This window comes from Anguilla anguilla, chromosome 19 (assembly GCF_013347855.1).
Source record: "Anguilla anguilla isolate fAngAng1 chromosome 19, fAngAng1.pri, whole genome shotgun sequence".
Taxonomy (NCBI): Eukaryota; Metazoa; Chordata; class Actinopteri; order Anguilliformes; family Anguillidae; genus Anguilla; species Anguilla anguilla.
The window spans coordinates 833,669-850,750 of record NC_049219.1 but is presented as its reverse complement, the minus strand read 5'-3'; the positions used below and the strand labels follow the sequence as shown (position 1 = coordinate 850,750).

The 17,082-nt window shown below is 43.0% G+C and overlaps 1 protein-coding gene across 1 annotated transcript; it reads left to right on the top strand.

The window, feature by feature from the left end:
• Nucleotides 1–1,568: 1,568 nt before the first annotated feature.
• On the top strand, nt 1,569–12,770 carry LOC118218942 (ribonuclease inhibitor-like; the record flags this gene model as incomplete). Its single annotated transcript, XM_035401719.1, has 4 exons — nt 1,569–1,895; nt 2,062–2,235; nt 9,409–9,582; nt 12,644–12,770. Coding segments are annotated over exons 1-4 (585 nt in total), but the record flags the coding sequence as incomplete, so codon positions are not given.
• Nucleotides 12,771–17,082: the final 4,312 nt, after the last annotated feature.

Here is a 17,082-nt window from a genome sequence, read left to right as displayed (position 1 = left end):
TTATACGATCGTTCTGATGCTGTGAATGCTATGTCTTTATTTTGACATGACAAGGATGCTTTTATTCCTTTGCTCACCCAATAGCTACGCAAGTTTTCGGTAACGGGTCCCCAACAAGCTCCATCAGTGGATGTGGCTCCACATGTTGCATCTTTCCTCCCGACCGTGGCGCCTGCACCTGCTAGCGGAGTAGTTTCGTCAGCAGCACTGACAGTGCTGATGTTATCAGTGTCTCCGGAACCGGGTTCCAGAGAAGGCGTACTCGATGCTAACAGGGTTGATGTGGCTGTGCCATCTCTGCCTGGTGACGGCGGTATAGTTTACGGAGAAGGCGGCCGGGTTGACTGAGTTGGTGTGGCGGGACTTGGGTTAGCATCTGCATCATCGTCAGCGTCAGGGCATGTGTCAGGGAAGGGATCGTTGTTGATGTCGGAGCCTGCTTCGGTTGCTGTTAAGTAATCATCTGTCGATGTTTTGAAGAAAGAAGTAAGCTTCGGTATTTTACTGAGAACTTCTTCGTTTCTTGCTTTTTGTTGTTGTTTTCTTACTCTTTTTTGCGCCCCACTCTCAAATTTTCTGCTTGACGACATGTTTGTTTTAGACGGAATTTTGATGATGACACAAGAATTCTCGCAACAACATATTTTGTACGTTTACGTTGGTTAGATTAACGACAGTATATCACGAGACGTGCAGCAATCCTGAGGGTACATATGTATGTCAAAACAAATTAAAAATTTGTGAAAAAGAAAAGAAAAAAAACATTCCCCTCACCGCTGAGGCACCCCTAGTGGCGGAGGCCCGGGACTGCAATCCATGTATCCACTGCAATCCGTTTGGGTAAACGCGGCCTTGGATATTATTACTGTTGGTAAAATCAACTATTGGTCGATATGGTATGTGTGTACATCTTAGGGAAGAGTGTCAATCTGATCAACATGCAAGCTGCTGTTTAAATGCAATGTCACTTATTTTTGTCACTTTTCTGTGGTTCCAATCCAAAGCTAAAGTCTGGATTTTAGAACATTTAAAATCAACAGCAGTTGGCTTTACTTATCTTGCTAGGCAGACGGTTGAGGTTGCGCAGGGTAATTATATAGCAGAAACACAAGGAGACTCCTCACTGCTATATAGAGCACAGGGTCATTATATAGCAGGAACACATGGAGACTCCTCACTGCTATATAGAGCACAGGGTCATTATATAGCAGGAACACATGGAGACTCCTCACTGCTATATAGAGCACAGGGTTATTATATGCACCTTTAGCTGCTCCAAACAAAACTGGCACCAACCCACCATACTGTCCATAGCCCAGCTCCCAAACACCATCTAAAAGCACCCTCCCCTTGGCCTGGAAGCTAGGCCTCTTATAGAGCCCATGGTTAGGTAATGGGCCACAGCTGATGTGATTGCAATGAACCACAGCTGCAGCTATACCCGTCTGTAGGGCAGATGCTGCCCCCTGGTGGACAGCACCCCAATTCCCTTCCTGGCATCACATGTTAAACAGGCAAGAGCTTTGAGGATATGCTTTGGGGCACTCAGAACAACACCAATTAATGCATTACTAATGAGATGGGAGAAATACCACTGAGGCATAGATGGATTAAACTTGCTTTGCATAACTGGATTAAGTTTAAATGATCTAGTGTAGATCACCCTGCTAAGCATCCTATTGAGGACACATGGGAAGTGGACATGCAAGGGCAGAAAGAGGAGAAAAGCTCTTATTAATTGTGCAAGTATGCAATGGGGAAAGCTACAATTAAAGGGGAAAAGACATGGCTCCTTCAACCTGCTGGTCTGTCATCTCTCCTTGGTTTCTTCTGGATCCTGTAATAGACCTAGCTGTGTTAGGAAAGAACAGAACTGACACAGAGGGCCTCTTACAGTAAGTTCAGCTGAAGCACAGCTGCAGCAAGTGTGGGGTGGATATCTGCAGATCCTCAGTATCACTCTTCATCACTCAACACGATTACTGTTACATGGCACATATCAGATTTTACAGGATATTGCGCTATTTAAACATACAATAATATATCAACTCTCTTTTGCAGACTATACAGCTGTGGCCTCACAGAGAAGTCCTGTGAAATTGTGGCCTCTGCTCTCCAGTCATCAAATTCACCCCTGAGAGATCTGGACCTCAGCAACAATAACCTGGGAGATTCAGGAGTGAAGCTGCTCTGTGCTGGACTGATGAGTCCAAACTGTAAACTATGGAGACTTGGGTGAGTAGTGCTGTGTACTGTGTGACCTTAACTAAATAGATTTAGTGATTATGGCTCTGTGCAGTGAAATATATGAAGTGCTTTCTCTCTGTTTACTCCTGTGTCCACCAGCATTCTTTCTTTGTCCACATTGTTCTCATCCCTCTCTTCTAACTGCTCTAGCACAACAAATCAAGCAGGATAAACCCTCATGAGTCTTAGGGTAGCCAGGTTTGTGGTTATTGACCAGAATTTAAGTTTTCAGTGGAGTCTGTAGTATCAGGTCACAGGTGATGACTGAATGCTGGATGCATGATTGACATTGTAAAATATTGACCACTTCAGTACAGTAATATGTTTCACGTCTATCATAACAAAAATGACATAACATAATGATGAGAATAGGCCATTCAGCCCGACATGCTCACCGTTTTACTACCTACCACTAGTGCTTGGTTTACCTACAAACTAGATAGTATCCAGCATCGTATCAAGCCCGATCTTGACAACCCCCAGAGTTTCTGCCTCTACTACATGACATGCGCCAAGCTATTCTACACAGTGACTACTCTCTGTGTGAAAAAATACTTCCTAACGTCGGTGCAGAATTTACCTTTTGCTAATTTCCTTTTATGCCCCCTCGTCATACTAACAGAGCTGAACTTGAAGAATCTCTTGTAGTTCACTTTGTTGATCCCCTTTATGAATTTAAAAGACTCAATCAAATAACCCTGAGTCTACTTTTACTAAGCTTGAAGAAGTTAAGCATCTGAAGTCTTTCCTCAAAACTTTTATCTTTCATACCAGGAACCAGTTTGGTTTCCCTTATTTCAACCTTTTCCAGATCCTCTATATCTTTCTTGTAGTACAGTCCCCAGAACTGCACACAATTCACTAAGTGTGGTCTGACAAAGGTATTGTATAAAATAAGTATAACTTCCTTGGATTTACAGGGCTCCAGACTAACTTTTTACATTGGATGCACTGGTGCGCATAACTTTTTCATTTAGGTGCAGCAGCACATAATTTAGTTAGACCCAAAATTTTTCACCGCGCCTTTTGGCACCGTAATAATACATTTTAAGTGTTACCTTTTTTGTCAGTTCCCATACACATTGGTAATTTCTTAACACATGTAAATGATTGTAAACAGGAATAAAGGTGCAGATAAATGTTTTCTCTATTTAATTCACAGCACAAACAAGAAATGGCAATAACCTCAATTGTTTATAAAATAAACTTAAAAAGTGCTGATGTTTAAAGTGCTTGACAAACTGAAATAAATAAATCAAACTCAAATAACTCAAATAAAAGTGTGCGCTGCTCCCGGAGGAGTACAGGGCGCGGTTTCACACACACACACTAGTGATGCGCGGATCGGCTCTGACGTCATCCGAATCCACATGTACGCATAAATCATCCACCCGCCACCCACCCGAACAAATTATTTTATCTGATTTAGAGACCCGCACCCGATCACACATTACCGCTATTTCTCATTATTTCGCAGCTGTTGCATATGACATACCCAGCACTTGACTCGTCATTCACTAAATCGCTCCCACACGGAACTTTTCTGCCCTTCCTTTTTTAATTCTCCTTTTTAATTTTTTCTCTCTGATCTTTTTTGCCTCCATTGCTGCTTAAGACAAATGGACGCCGCAATTGGCGCAACGAGAGTCTAGTCTGCTAATTCACGCCTGACGAAAAATGAAGCTTAAAATATGTTCACATTTTAGAGAATGTAATTAATATTTTCCTCATTAATGATGTATTATTTCACCCACCCGTAACCCATCCGCTATTAATCAGAATGTTAATTTTTATGACTCGGCCCACGCGATCCACAGATTAACCGTGGTGCCCGTGGATATAACTGCGATCCGCACATCACTAATACACACATGCCTTATATTTTTCCCCACCCACATTCAGCAAAGAAGAATATCAGGGTCAGAGCCAATCAGAGACAGAGTAGGGGCGGGTCTTCGCAGAATGCGGGTGGGGTAAAAATAACACACACAGAGAGACAGACCTGCTAAACGTCAGGCACACCGGTGCGACCAATGAAAATGTTTAGTCGCACTTGACAGATTTTTGGTCGCATGTGCACCCAAAATGATCGCACTCTGGAGCCTTGATTTATACGCACTACTATCCCAGCATCCTGTTGGCTTCTTTACTGCAACAGCACAGTGCCTAGAACCTGAAAGGATTTGATCAACTATTACTCCCAAAATTGAGCACATTCCAATGTCGTTCCTCCCATAACATCTAGCCTGATGTTTTTATTTCCCACATGTAGAACCTTACATTGAGCTGTATTGAGTTTCATTTGCCAAGTTTCCACCGACTTCTGGATTCACTTCTGTCATATATTGCAGTCTTCATCCATCCCCATTATTCACTACCTGCTCTGCACTCTAATGAAATCCATACTTACACTAGAGCTACCGCGGTTACTCTATTACCGTGGAAACGCAATCACGTGTTGACGACAGGGAAACTTAATGCTACAGGGCATAGGTGGCTTGCTGCCCTAGCCACATACGATTACGAAGTAAAATATCGCCCTGAGAAGGTCAATGTTGAGGCTGATTTGCTTTCCCGAAACTGGACACTGAGACGTGGAGAAACCTTTCACAGGGTGATGTGAAGGCGATTTGTGGTCGTGTGCATGTGCAGGAGTCTAGTGACAGTGATGTGCACTTGGCAGACAAACTAGGTGTTCCAGCTGGTGTTTCTGAGCTGTATGCTTTTGCAACTCATCTCAATTTGGGTCAGCTAGAACAGTTCACCCGAGAAGACCTGTGAGAAGCGCAGCTAGAGGACAGTGTTCTCAGAGTAGTTAGAGAGGCTTTGAACACAGGTCAGTGGCCGGCAAACTAGAGCTGCCGCGGTTACTGCATTACCGTGGTAACGCAATCACGTCACGTCCACCGCAGAGTCAAGCTGATCACCGCTTCACCGCTGGGTTTTGTTTTTTTCCCATTTATTTTAGGCCAATTGTTTATGTTCCAATTTTACTTGTCAAAGTTGTGATCTGAAATAAATACAATTGCAATTTTAAAAATAATTATAATTATAATTGTGTAGCCTATTTTCTTCACTCCATGTGTTCGAAAGTGTACACTCACAGTTGCGCAGTTAATGTTCTGATCAGAGAAAGTGTCACCCAGAACGTGCTTTGCAACTGTTGGCTACGGAACGTTTTTGCTTCAAATTAGGTTAAAAACATGGATCTTGTAGCGAAACCCAACGTTACTTCTCCTGTTTGGGAACATTTTGGCTTTGAGCCCGATGAAGATGGAAAGCCAAAGAATTTGGATGAGGCAGTGTGCCGCATTTGCAGCAAGAAAACAACGTCATCCGAGGAAACAGGACAAATCTGGCATCACATCTTAGGACCACCCACCGTCCGTTATACGATGCAATGAAAGGCACCCCATCTACCTCGGGAGGTACCGGCTCGGCACTACGTCAGTTAGGAGTCTCAGAGGCATTTGCCAGAGTGACTAAATACAACCGGGACAGCAACAAGTGGCGAGCACTTACAACAATTGTAACAAAGTATTTGGTTGTGGAGATGGTGCCCTTCCGGACTGTAGGAAAGCCATCATTCCGAGCTATGCTTCAGTCCCTCGACAAGCAGTATGAACTGCTGGGCAGAACCTATTTTTCGGAAACAGCCATTCCAGAAATGTACTTGTAAAAAACAAAATCGTAGCCCGGAGGTTTAAATTATAATTTTTTTTATGGCGGTTACCGCAACGGTTTGAATGGCTTCGCTAATTTTTGCGGTAAGGAAAAAAATCCCACCTGTCCATAGCCACGCTCCCAAACACCATCTAAAAGCACCCTCCCCCTGGCCTGGAAGCTAGGCCTCTTATAGAGCCCATTGTTAGGTAATGGGCCACAGCTGCAGCAATACCTCTCTGTAGGGCCGATGCTGCCCCCTGGTGGACAGCACCCCATTCCTTTCCTGGCATCACATGTTAAACAGGCAAAAGCTTTGAGGATATGCTGTGGGGCACTCAGAACAACACCAATTAATGCATTACTAATGAGATGGGAGAAACACCACTGAGGCATAGATGGATAAAACTTGCTTTGCATAACTGGATTAAGTTTAAATAATCTAGTGTAGATCACCCTGCTAAGCCTCCTGTTGAGAACTCATGGAAATGGACATGCATGGGATTAATTGTTAATTAATTGTGCTGCAACATGATGAACAGACAAACCAACTAATAAATAACTCTCCAGTGCTTCCTCAGGCAGTATGTGAGAAGGTCATCCAATTGATCTGGCGTAATCTGAATTATGGAGTGAAACATTCAGGCGAAGAGCCACTTCCTCCAAATGGCTGAACACTACAGGGTCAATCTCTGTGATGCAGCTACCTGGAACAAACTGTCAAGGCATCCACACAAAAGAGCACATAATGAGGACTAGCATTTTCAGCTAGGTCAGCCAGGCTCAAGCCTCTGGCTATCTCTTGCCTGTATAGGAAACAACAGTTTTCCTATTTGGCTCAATCCTGAAAATATAACTAGAACTAGATTAATCATTTTTAATACAAACCATTCACACCTACATCCTAATTATGATTTAATACCATAATGGAATTTCTGGGACATGCCATTCAGAAACTGACATGTTTTAATACCTTTAAAGGTTCACACAAAGTAAGGTAACTCAATACAGTTTGATGTTTTAGGATACAAACACTGTTTCTAATCTATCTATTGATTACATTTAAATGTTTTTCATAGCCTATTGCCAACTGGTGAAAACTTATCGCAATACTGTACATTTGTAGTGTAGTCAGGTTATCCACTAGGTGGAGCCCTAGGCTTTTCGAAACAGGAAATACCAACCAATGTAAGACGTCAGTGAGGTAGTGAAGTGGCTTGTTCAGGAGATTGAGTGCAGCCGTGCTGTATGTATGCCACAGTTCTTTAAGCTCCAAAGTAAAGTTTATCATGAACTCTTATGTCGTCCTGTTCTTTTCCCTTCTGAAGTTATCCCAGCATTATTCTGCAGTTCCCGTTGAATGTCTTCCTTTTTCGATCCTGTTATGTTCCCTTGCTCTGTGAGTCTGCGTGCATGTCTTAATCCTGCAGGTGGAGCTGATTGCTCTATCAAAAATATGCAATCTGTTAGTCACGAAAAGACTGTTAACGATTACATACATTTGGATCCTTTGATATGCACTCACATTACAGCACCCAAAAAATACTTATGGTAAAACAATGTGCTTACATATCACCAAAACAAACTTTTATTTGGCATCATCTCCCAAAATGTTTATCAAAATCCCTCACCTTTCGTTGGAGAGAAAGCAAGGGTCATTCTGAGTGTTTATCCTGAAATACGTCACTCAAGCTGCACCACCTAACCAAAAAAATAAAATCTGTGTTACGTTTTGCCCTGCTCTGCCCTACTAACGTAAATGTGGTAAAAAGCAACCGGTGTTGAAGCAAGACGTGTACAGTGAATCTACGTACTCTGGTATCGATCATCCAGTGGAAATATTGTGACACTATGGCATATTTTCATTGACAGCCCCCTAATTAACATATGGATTAAAAAAATACAGAAATATATTGTGGCACTGCACTGGGCGTGACGGTGCAGGCGGGGCGGCACAGAAATACACAAACCGGAGGTTTGGGGAAAAATAGCCCAACAGGGCCTTTTATTTACCAAAAATTATATACAAAAAAACCAAAGCAAACTCGACAACTAAAGTCTCTTGTCCGAATTAACTTAAAGTAAAGCAACCAAAATTAGGAGTAACGGCATCCGGGAGACCGCTGAGGGGATCCCTCTTCAAAGCAGGAAGAGGGATGTGGTCCTGCGTCTCCACCGGATTCTGCAAAGTAGGGGAAAGTTATCAACAGTTTTCAACAGCTCTCCTGCAGCCCAAAACCCCCTCTCCTCAAGGGAGACAAAAGGCCTCCTTTTAAGCTCCCAGCCATCTCCCTGGAGTGGCAGCAGCTGTGTTGCCTCATTGATTGCAGGTGTGTTGACTGCAAAGGAGGGAGTTGAGGAATGTCCAGTTTGCCGCTCTCCTGTGGCTGGGCTTCATAGTGGGGCGCTGTCCTGGGTCCTGAAGAGCTGGCCTGGTGGCAGGTTTTAGCTGATGCCTATAAGGTTGGGAGGAGCACTGTGGGGGCATGCCCCGATCCATGCCACAATATATATATACAGGCATAAATTAATCAAAACATAAATAAGGATATAAGTATATACAGAAATAAATGAATCAAGCAATAAATAAATATGGAAATGAACATCCACAGAAATGAATGAATCAAGAAATAAATATGGAAATAAATGCAAATACCCATTTGTCAGATTTTGTCTATTAATTTATTTGTACATTCATTAATTTTTACATTTTCTTGCTTTTGTATTTATTTATTTATTTATACATTAATTCATTTATTGAGTCATTTATTTATTTATTATTTTTACATTTTTGGTCCTCCATATACCTGTAGTACCAGTCAATGGCAATAATCAGTTGTGGTGTTTCTCTGCAGCCAGCAGATGGCGCTGCAGTGTATTTCATTTGCCGCCTTGGTTACATTATTAGATGAAGATTGAATGTTTTTAAAATATAAAGATGTTTGTAGACTGAAGGTGAGGTAAAGTACACCATAGTGATCATACTACTGCAGTTTCTTGTGTTAGCAAATGAAATATGTTTGCAATCATGTTGTTTGCCATGTGATATCATCGCAACATGGAACAGTTTTGTTAATGAAATCCTTGCAGGAAGCCTCCAACCTTGAGTTGAATTGGCTCCTTATTTTTAGTTATTTTTTGTTAATTGAGCCAAGTGATGACCTTTTTTTTGTGGATTAGTCAGAATACTTTATGAACATAATTAATATAAACTCTTCCTGTTTTTGTGTGTACTGTGTACATCCCAGGAATGCACGTACTGTACAAATAGGAAATTCCACATTTATCTGCTGCCAAGGTGCACAGTGTGACAATTAGCAGTGAATTTCAATTGTGTGTGTGGTTGTATGTGTGTGTGTCTGTGTGTCTGTGTGTGTCTGTGTGGTGTGTGTGTGTGTGTGTGTGCGCATGTGTGTTGTGTGTTTGTGTGTGTGTGTGTGTGTGTACATGTGCATGTTTGTGTGTGTGTGTGTGTGTGTGTGTGTGGTCTCTCCACAGGCTGGGTTGGTGTAATATCACAGATGGCTGCTGTGATGTTCTGGCCTCAGTCCTGCACTCTCCTCACTCAGAGCTGAGAGATCTGGAGCTCAGAGACAATGACCTGCAGGATTCAGGAGTGAGAGCGCTCTCTGCTGGACTGGAGGACCCACACTGTAAAGTGCAGAGACTGGGGTGAGTACAAACACAAACCCCTTCAATCAAAAAGGGTTCCAATGTGACAAAATACAGCACTAATGTTAATAATGACTAAATATAGCACTAATATTACTAATTTTTTTAATGTTAAAATAGACAAGAGAGTTATTTTTCTTCACTGAAATAAAGCAACATTTTCCTGTTCTTCCTCTTGGTAGAAACACATTTTAAATCTGACGTCAGTTGGAAAAAACATATTTTTGAGAAGCGTCAAATCGTTTCTATTCATACATTATTCAAAATTATGAAAATTAATTGAATCTGTTCAAATTTAGTTTAACTGGTCATTTTCTTAAATAGTCATGATTAATTCAAGAGCCCTGTTATTTTATATTGAGCTTTAGAAGGTGTGTAACACACTGCTATGTGTTTGACACACACAGCCCTGTTAGTTTATATTAATGTGTGTAAGGTGTGTAACACACTGCTATGCGTTTGACACACACAGCCCTGTTAGTTTATATTAGTGCGTGTAAGGTGTTTAACATACTGCTATGTGTTTGACACACACAGCCCTGTTAGTTTATATTAATTTGTGTAAGGTGTGTAACACACTGCTATGCGTTTGACACACACAGCCCTGTTAGTTTATATTAGTGCGTGTAAGGTGTTTAACATACTGCTATGTGTTTGACACACACAGCCCTGTTAGTTTATATTAGTGTGTGTAACGCACTGCTATGCGTTTGACACACACAGCACTGTTTATTTTAATGTATGTAAGGTGTGTAACACACTGCTGTGTGTTTGACACACATAGCCCTGTTATTTTATATTAATGTGTGTAAGGTGTGTAACACACTGCTATGTGTTTGACACACACAGCCCTGTTAGTTTATATTAATGTGTGTAAGGTGTGTAACACACTGCTATGTGTTTCACACACATAGCCCTGTTATTTTATATTAATGTGTGTAAGGTGTGTAACACACTGCTATGTGTTTGACACACACAGCCCTGTTAGTTTATATTAATGTGTGTAAGGTGTGTAACACACTGCTATGTGTTTCACACACATAGCCCTGTTATTTTATATTAATGTGTGTAAGGTGTGTAACACACTGCTATGCATTTGACACACACAGCCCTGTTAGTTTATATTAATGTGTGTAAGGTGTGTAACACCCTGCTATGTGTTTAACACAAATAGCCCTGTTAGTTTGTATTAATGTGTGTAAGGTGTTGTGGCAAACACGCCTGCCACAGGCCACCGAAGTGGCTTTCCTAGGGGCCCTCCAGCACAGAGACACAGGGAGATGATGTTCCAACAGTCCAGATTTATTGACGAGGGTTTGGCAAGATGGTACAGCCAAATGAGCAGATGTAAAAACCCTGTCATGACAGAGAGGCTCTCTTGTGTGAGTGGGGATGGCAGATTTAACCTGTGCGCACTGATTACCTCACTACGCACAGGTGCAGCCACTCCTGCTCCTGGGTCCAATTAGCCTGGCCAATTCTCATTCTTAACCAATCATCCAATTGGCCAGGTCTAATTAGCTTGACCCAGGGCAGGTGTGGCTGCTTAAACCAGCCATCCCCACACCACATACCCCCAACGCCAAACTGAGGCCAGAGATTCTCCCCCCCAGCACTCCAACCAAGCAAAGAAAAAAAAAAAAAAATCCAAGCATTCTTAACACTCCCCTAACACATCTTTTCAGGGGCAGGTGGCCCCGGAACAGTCCAGTACATGTCGCGACCCTCCCCCGGACGATGAGGCAGCCCTCCCCCCTCCTCCCTCTCGGAGCGTGGGGAGTCCTGGGCTGCTCGGCTGGCTGGTGGGGGCGTCACCGGCTTGGGCTGTTCCAGGGGCTGTGGTGGGGTGGCTGGGTTGGTGGGCTGGTGGGCTGGTGGGCTGGCTTCCTTGTGGCGCTGGGGACCAGGAACCCTCGTGGCTGTGGGGGCCGCCAGTCGGCTCTGCTGGTAGGCTGCTGCAGGCTTATCCCCTCATGGGCTCCGGGCAAACCAACCAGGCCAAAACAACAAACTAAAACAACAAAAGGGACAAAAAAGGAAGCAAAACGGCTCGGCCACCGCTCGTGCGCCGCCCGTAGCTGACCCGCCTTCCCGGCCAAGTCCAGCTCACGGCGCGACCACCTCTCGTGCACCGCCCGTAGCTGACCTGCCTTCTCGGCCAGGTCCAGCTCCCCAGCGTCCCAGCTGAGGATCACTTCCTTCCCCTCCCTGATCATCTCCCGCTCCCTGTCTTTGGCCTGGAGGATCTGTCTGAAGCCATGTCAGGAACACCTCAGTTGCACCTCCTCCAGTGTGCCTCCAGGCTGGCCCTCCTGTGCCTCTTCCCTGTGCCGGAGCAGCCCCACGTTGGGCGCCACTGTGGCAAACATGCCTGCCACAGGCCACCGAAGTGGCTTTCTTAGGGGCCCTCCAGCACAGAGACACAGGGAGATGACGTTCCAACAGTCCACATTTATTTACGAGGGTGGCAAGATGTTACCTCCAAGGAGCAGATGTAAAACTGTCATGACAGAGGCTCCTCTTGTGTGAGTGGGGATGGCAGATTTAACCTGTGCACACTGATTACCTCACTACGCACAGGTGCAGCCACTCCTGTTCCCAGGTCCAATTAGCCTGGCCAATTATCTCATTCTTAACCAATTATCCAATTGGCCAGGTCTAATTAGCTTGACCCAGGGCAGGTGTGGCTGCTTAAACCAGCCATCCCCACACCACAGGTGTACAACACACTGATATGTGTTTTGATACACACAACACTGTTAGTTTATATTAATGTGCTGTAAAGTAGCACACTGCTGTGTGTTTGACACACACAGCCCTGTTAGTTTATATTAATGTGCTATAAAGTAGCACACTGCTGTGTGTTTGACACACACAGCCCTGTTAGTTTATATTAATGTGCTGTAAGGTGTGTAACACACTGCTATGTGTTTGATACACACAGCCCTATTAGTTTATATTAATGTGTGTAAGGTATGTAACACACAGCTATGTGTTTGACACACACACAGCCCTGTTCGTTTATATTAATGCATGTAACGTATGTGTGTCCTCTCTGCAGGCTGTCAGGCTGTAGAGTCACACAGAGAGGCTGTGATTCTCTGGCTTCAGCTCTGTGTTCAAACCCCTCACACCTGAGAGAGCTGGACCTGAGATACAATCACCCAGGAGACTCAGGAGTGAGAGCGCTGTCTGCTGCTAAACTGGACACACTTACACTGCTGTAAGTAAAGAGAGTTTCCACACTGCACCTCACACACACACACACACACACACACACTCACACTGCTGTAAGTAAAGAGAGTTTCCACAATGCACCTCACACACACACACACACACACTCACACTGCTGTAAGTAAAGAGAGTTTCCACAATGCACCTCACACACACACACACACATACACACACACACACACACACACACACACACACTCACACTGCTGTAAGTAAAGAGAGTTTCCACAATGCATCTCACACACACACACCTGGGAGAGCTGGACCTGAGACACAATCACCCAGGAGACTCAGGAGTGAGAGCGCTGTCTGCTGCTAAACTGGACACACTCACACTGCTGTAAGTACAGAGAGTTTCCATAGTGCACCTCACACACACACACACAAAAGGAGTTGGGGGGGGGGGGGGCATGGAGGGCACTGTACAAACCAGCGTTACCCAAGAGAGTTGGGGATCTCCTGTGGAGGGTGCTGCACGGGATCACTGCAGTAAATAAGATCTCATAAAAAACACGTTTTCAACGTACAAAAATGCCAAGTTACTAAAAAGTATTGATATCAAAATGACGCCAAGTTACGATACTACAAACAATATAGGCTATCTTGCCTCACCGAAATGACATAAGATGTATCTCAAAGCAATGCTACCCAATATTTCCTCAGTTCTTTCAAGTCACTTGGCCCTGTGTATAAGCATGCACTACATGGACAGGCCAAACATATGTGTGGATGGCTCTCTCACAGTCAAGATTGATTGAATAGGTGTGTGTATGTCCAATTTGTATTGGTATGTAGGCCTATGTATTTCGCTGCCCAGGCTTTCTGTTGCGTGAATGATAGTATGTTTCTTGGTACAAGTGTGTTCGTGAATGTGAATGTAAGATGCTGCCAGGGAAATGTCCCCTTGTGGATAAAGAAGTTCTCTATGTATGTATGTACAATGTGTTTTACATGCAGTATTTATTGTACATAGCAAATATACAATAAGTTGCACATGTACTCAAATTCAGTTCAGAAGCAAGTATAAACATGTTTTCTGGAGAAATGTGCTTCCTGTCGTTGCTCAGCAGCAGTTTAGTACATTAATGAATTTATACATTAATTTCAATGTACAGATAGATAGCCTATATTGTTTGTAGTATCGTAACTTGGCGTCATTTTGATATCAATACTTTTTAGTAACTTGGCATTTTTGTACGTTGAAAACGTGTTTTTTATGAGATATCAGTTCTTTTTGCAAAGCGTTTTATTATGAGAGTGAGAAATGCGACCCTGTAAAAAACGGGTGTGGATTATGGCTATCGTTGTGTGGATTTTTTACAGTCTGATGAGCGTGTACCGTTCAGCAGTTTCGGTTTGCTGTGAAACAGTGTCTGTGAGAAAGGATGCAGTGGCATAAGCGTAAACGAATCAGAAACGCAGATGAGATATGGCCAGTTTATGTACTCACGGATCTGACGTCCATCCAACGAGCCTTGACTGACAAAAGAATCAGCAAGTCAGTAGAATTATAACTCCCTACGTCGCAACTTGTGTAGCCTTCTGTCCTGCTCCGTTGTCTGTTGTCTATTTCGTGGAGATGCACTTTTAGTGTTTGTAAGGTTTATCCTTCTGTGCAGCTCCGTTGTCTGTTATTTCGTGGAGATGCACTTTTAGTGTTTGTAAGGTTTATAAGGCATTTTGATAGGCTTATCTGCAGGTAGGAATCCTCTTCGCTGTTTTGCTAAACTAGAACCGGAAAACATGATAGTGCAGAATAGGAGCAGACGCATATGTCCCAGCAGGCTTTGCATATGAGAAAATGACAACAGTGTGAGAGAAATTAGGATGAAATTACGAAATTCCGTAGTTGAAACAATATGTTTTTAGCAGAGTGGGCATGTAGGTGAAGATTGAAATAATCACGGAGTATAGTGCGAAGTAATTGGAGTGACCATGAGCGAGCTTATATTCCTTATCGAATGGTATATATAACAGTCGCTGTATAACGTTAACCGTTAAAGTGGAGGTTTAAGTAACATGTGAAATCCATTGCATTGCTGTGTGTTTTTTTTCATGTTCAGTGCTAGTAGTTATAACTATGAGTGAATCATGATTTTAAATGTAAATGTTTAAATGGGGAGTTGCAGAACGTACACGTAATTGTTTGTATGTGGCTAGATAGAGAACAGGGCAAGGTAACATGAATGTAGAAACGTGGCGTTTGCTGATAAGAAGGTTTTGTACGGTAGCCAAGTGAAGAAATGTAGTTAGTAGAAATGGCACAGCGGTGAACTGGTGTAACTTTGTAATAAAAGGAATACATTTGCCGTCATGAAATGCATATGGGTGGTCATGAGTGAGTTTTGGTAAAGCAAATATAATGTAAGCGTAAGAGAACGTTAATGTGAAAGAGGAAAGTATCTGCCTGAGGACGAGGCGGGATTCAATCGTTCAACCAGAGGTTTACCAGTCTGCCACTTTGTTAGGGGCAGCACCATGACATATGCAATGCGTGAAATATAATTAGCAAACCTGTCCGTGGTTTTCAAGAAGAACACAGGCGAGTAAGCGCAGAAGAGCTCCGGTTGAATCCATATGGCTTTGCAATATTGTAGCCGGTGAACAATTGAACGTGCAGACGGTACGTCATAATACTGTGGTGCAAAAGCAATAATTGAGAAGTAGTAGACAATTATTAGTGAAGGTAAAAGCAGGTTAAAGGAGTAACATGTGGGTTGAACGTGACACTTCTCAGTTGTCTTTAGGCAAGAACAAAACAAATGTGCATAATTTTTTTATTATTCAGTCATTTCAATGTACTTTAAAACGTGTTTTTCTAAGCCTAAATTTCCCACTATAAAAGTTCACCCGAACCGTCTGGGCCTGGTAATGAGAACTGTCAGTTATGTTAACTGTCAGTCAACTATGATTGACAGACCGTAGCCCGTTACCATAGCTACCCCCATGATACGTGCTGTTTTTGGGAGACTTTTCACAAGCTAGCTAGCTTAGTAGTATATGAAGTACCGATAGATAGCTAAGGTGAAGACGTTGACTTATATCCAATTAAAATTTTTTCTATGTAGCTAGCCAAGTTAAGATGAAAGCACAACTATGATGTCCTCATAAAAGCAAACTAGCTAGCTAACGTTTATCGATAACATTGCGTTATGAAAGCAAACTACCTAGCTAGCTAACGTTAGCTAGCTAGCTAAATTAATATAACCAGAAATAATCGAATAGTCCTTAAAAGTCACTCTAATTTAAGTGAACCTAACGTTATTGAAATATGTGCATTGTCTTGCCTGTAAGCCAGCCGCGCAAACGATGGGGCTGGAGTTATCCATGGGTTTACGGGGCGTGGGAAAGGGGAGTGGTGTGGGAGTACTGTGTTCGTGACGGACCAAGTTGAACACTTTGTCAACCGTTTGAAAATAGGACGGTAAATTTAAAACGCATATTTCTCCAAAAATGCAGAACGGACATATTTAATACTGTACTCATTGTGTTTCTTCAATGCCTCGTGTGCAAGTAGCACATAAAAACGAGAAAGTGTGAAAATCACCATGGTACTCCTTTAAAGAAAAGCGCTCTTAGCTGGGTTTGAACCTCCGACCTTGTGTTCTCAAGACTGTAACCGTACCCACTACGCCACAGGCGGACTAGCTGTTTGTACTGTCAATGTTTCAGAGTAAAAAGGTATGGATATTTTGCGTGTGTATGCGAGTTTTCCATTGGGTCGTGTAGGTGAAGATTTGGCGGTGTCGGTAAAATGTCCAATGAGGAGACATGTTATTAGTGGGATAGGCGGCAGGAAAAATAAGAATGAGAAGAAGAAGAAGAAGAAGAAGAAGAAGAAGGAGAAAACGCAAAATCCCCTTAGTTTGGGGCTTTATTGTGTGGACATGTGAAGTTGTTTATGAAATCTGTCTGTTGAAATGGGGTCAGAATGTACAGAATTTAATGTTTTTAAGGGCTGAGTGTCTGTGGCTGTTGTGGTTATTTCTGTGGGGAACCCTGAAAAGTGCCAAACTCTCGGTGCTGTATAGGTATGGGGGCATGCCCCCGCCAAGGCGTAACTTGGCGGGATGGCATACCTGCCATCCCAATGTGGTTGTTGTAGTTAGGGGTTTGATCAGGGACACAGTGATGGTGGAGTTTCATTATTACAAAGCAAAGCAAGTGTGTTTCAGAGTGTGTGTGTTATAAGGGTGTTTTATGTTCAGTGGAGGGAGGGGAGCTGTTTTTGCACATGGAACAGGGTGAGTGAATGGAATAAGTTTC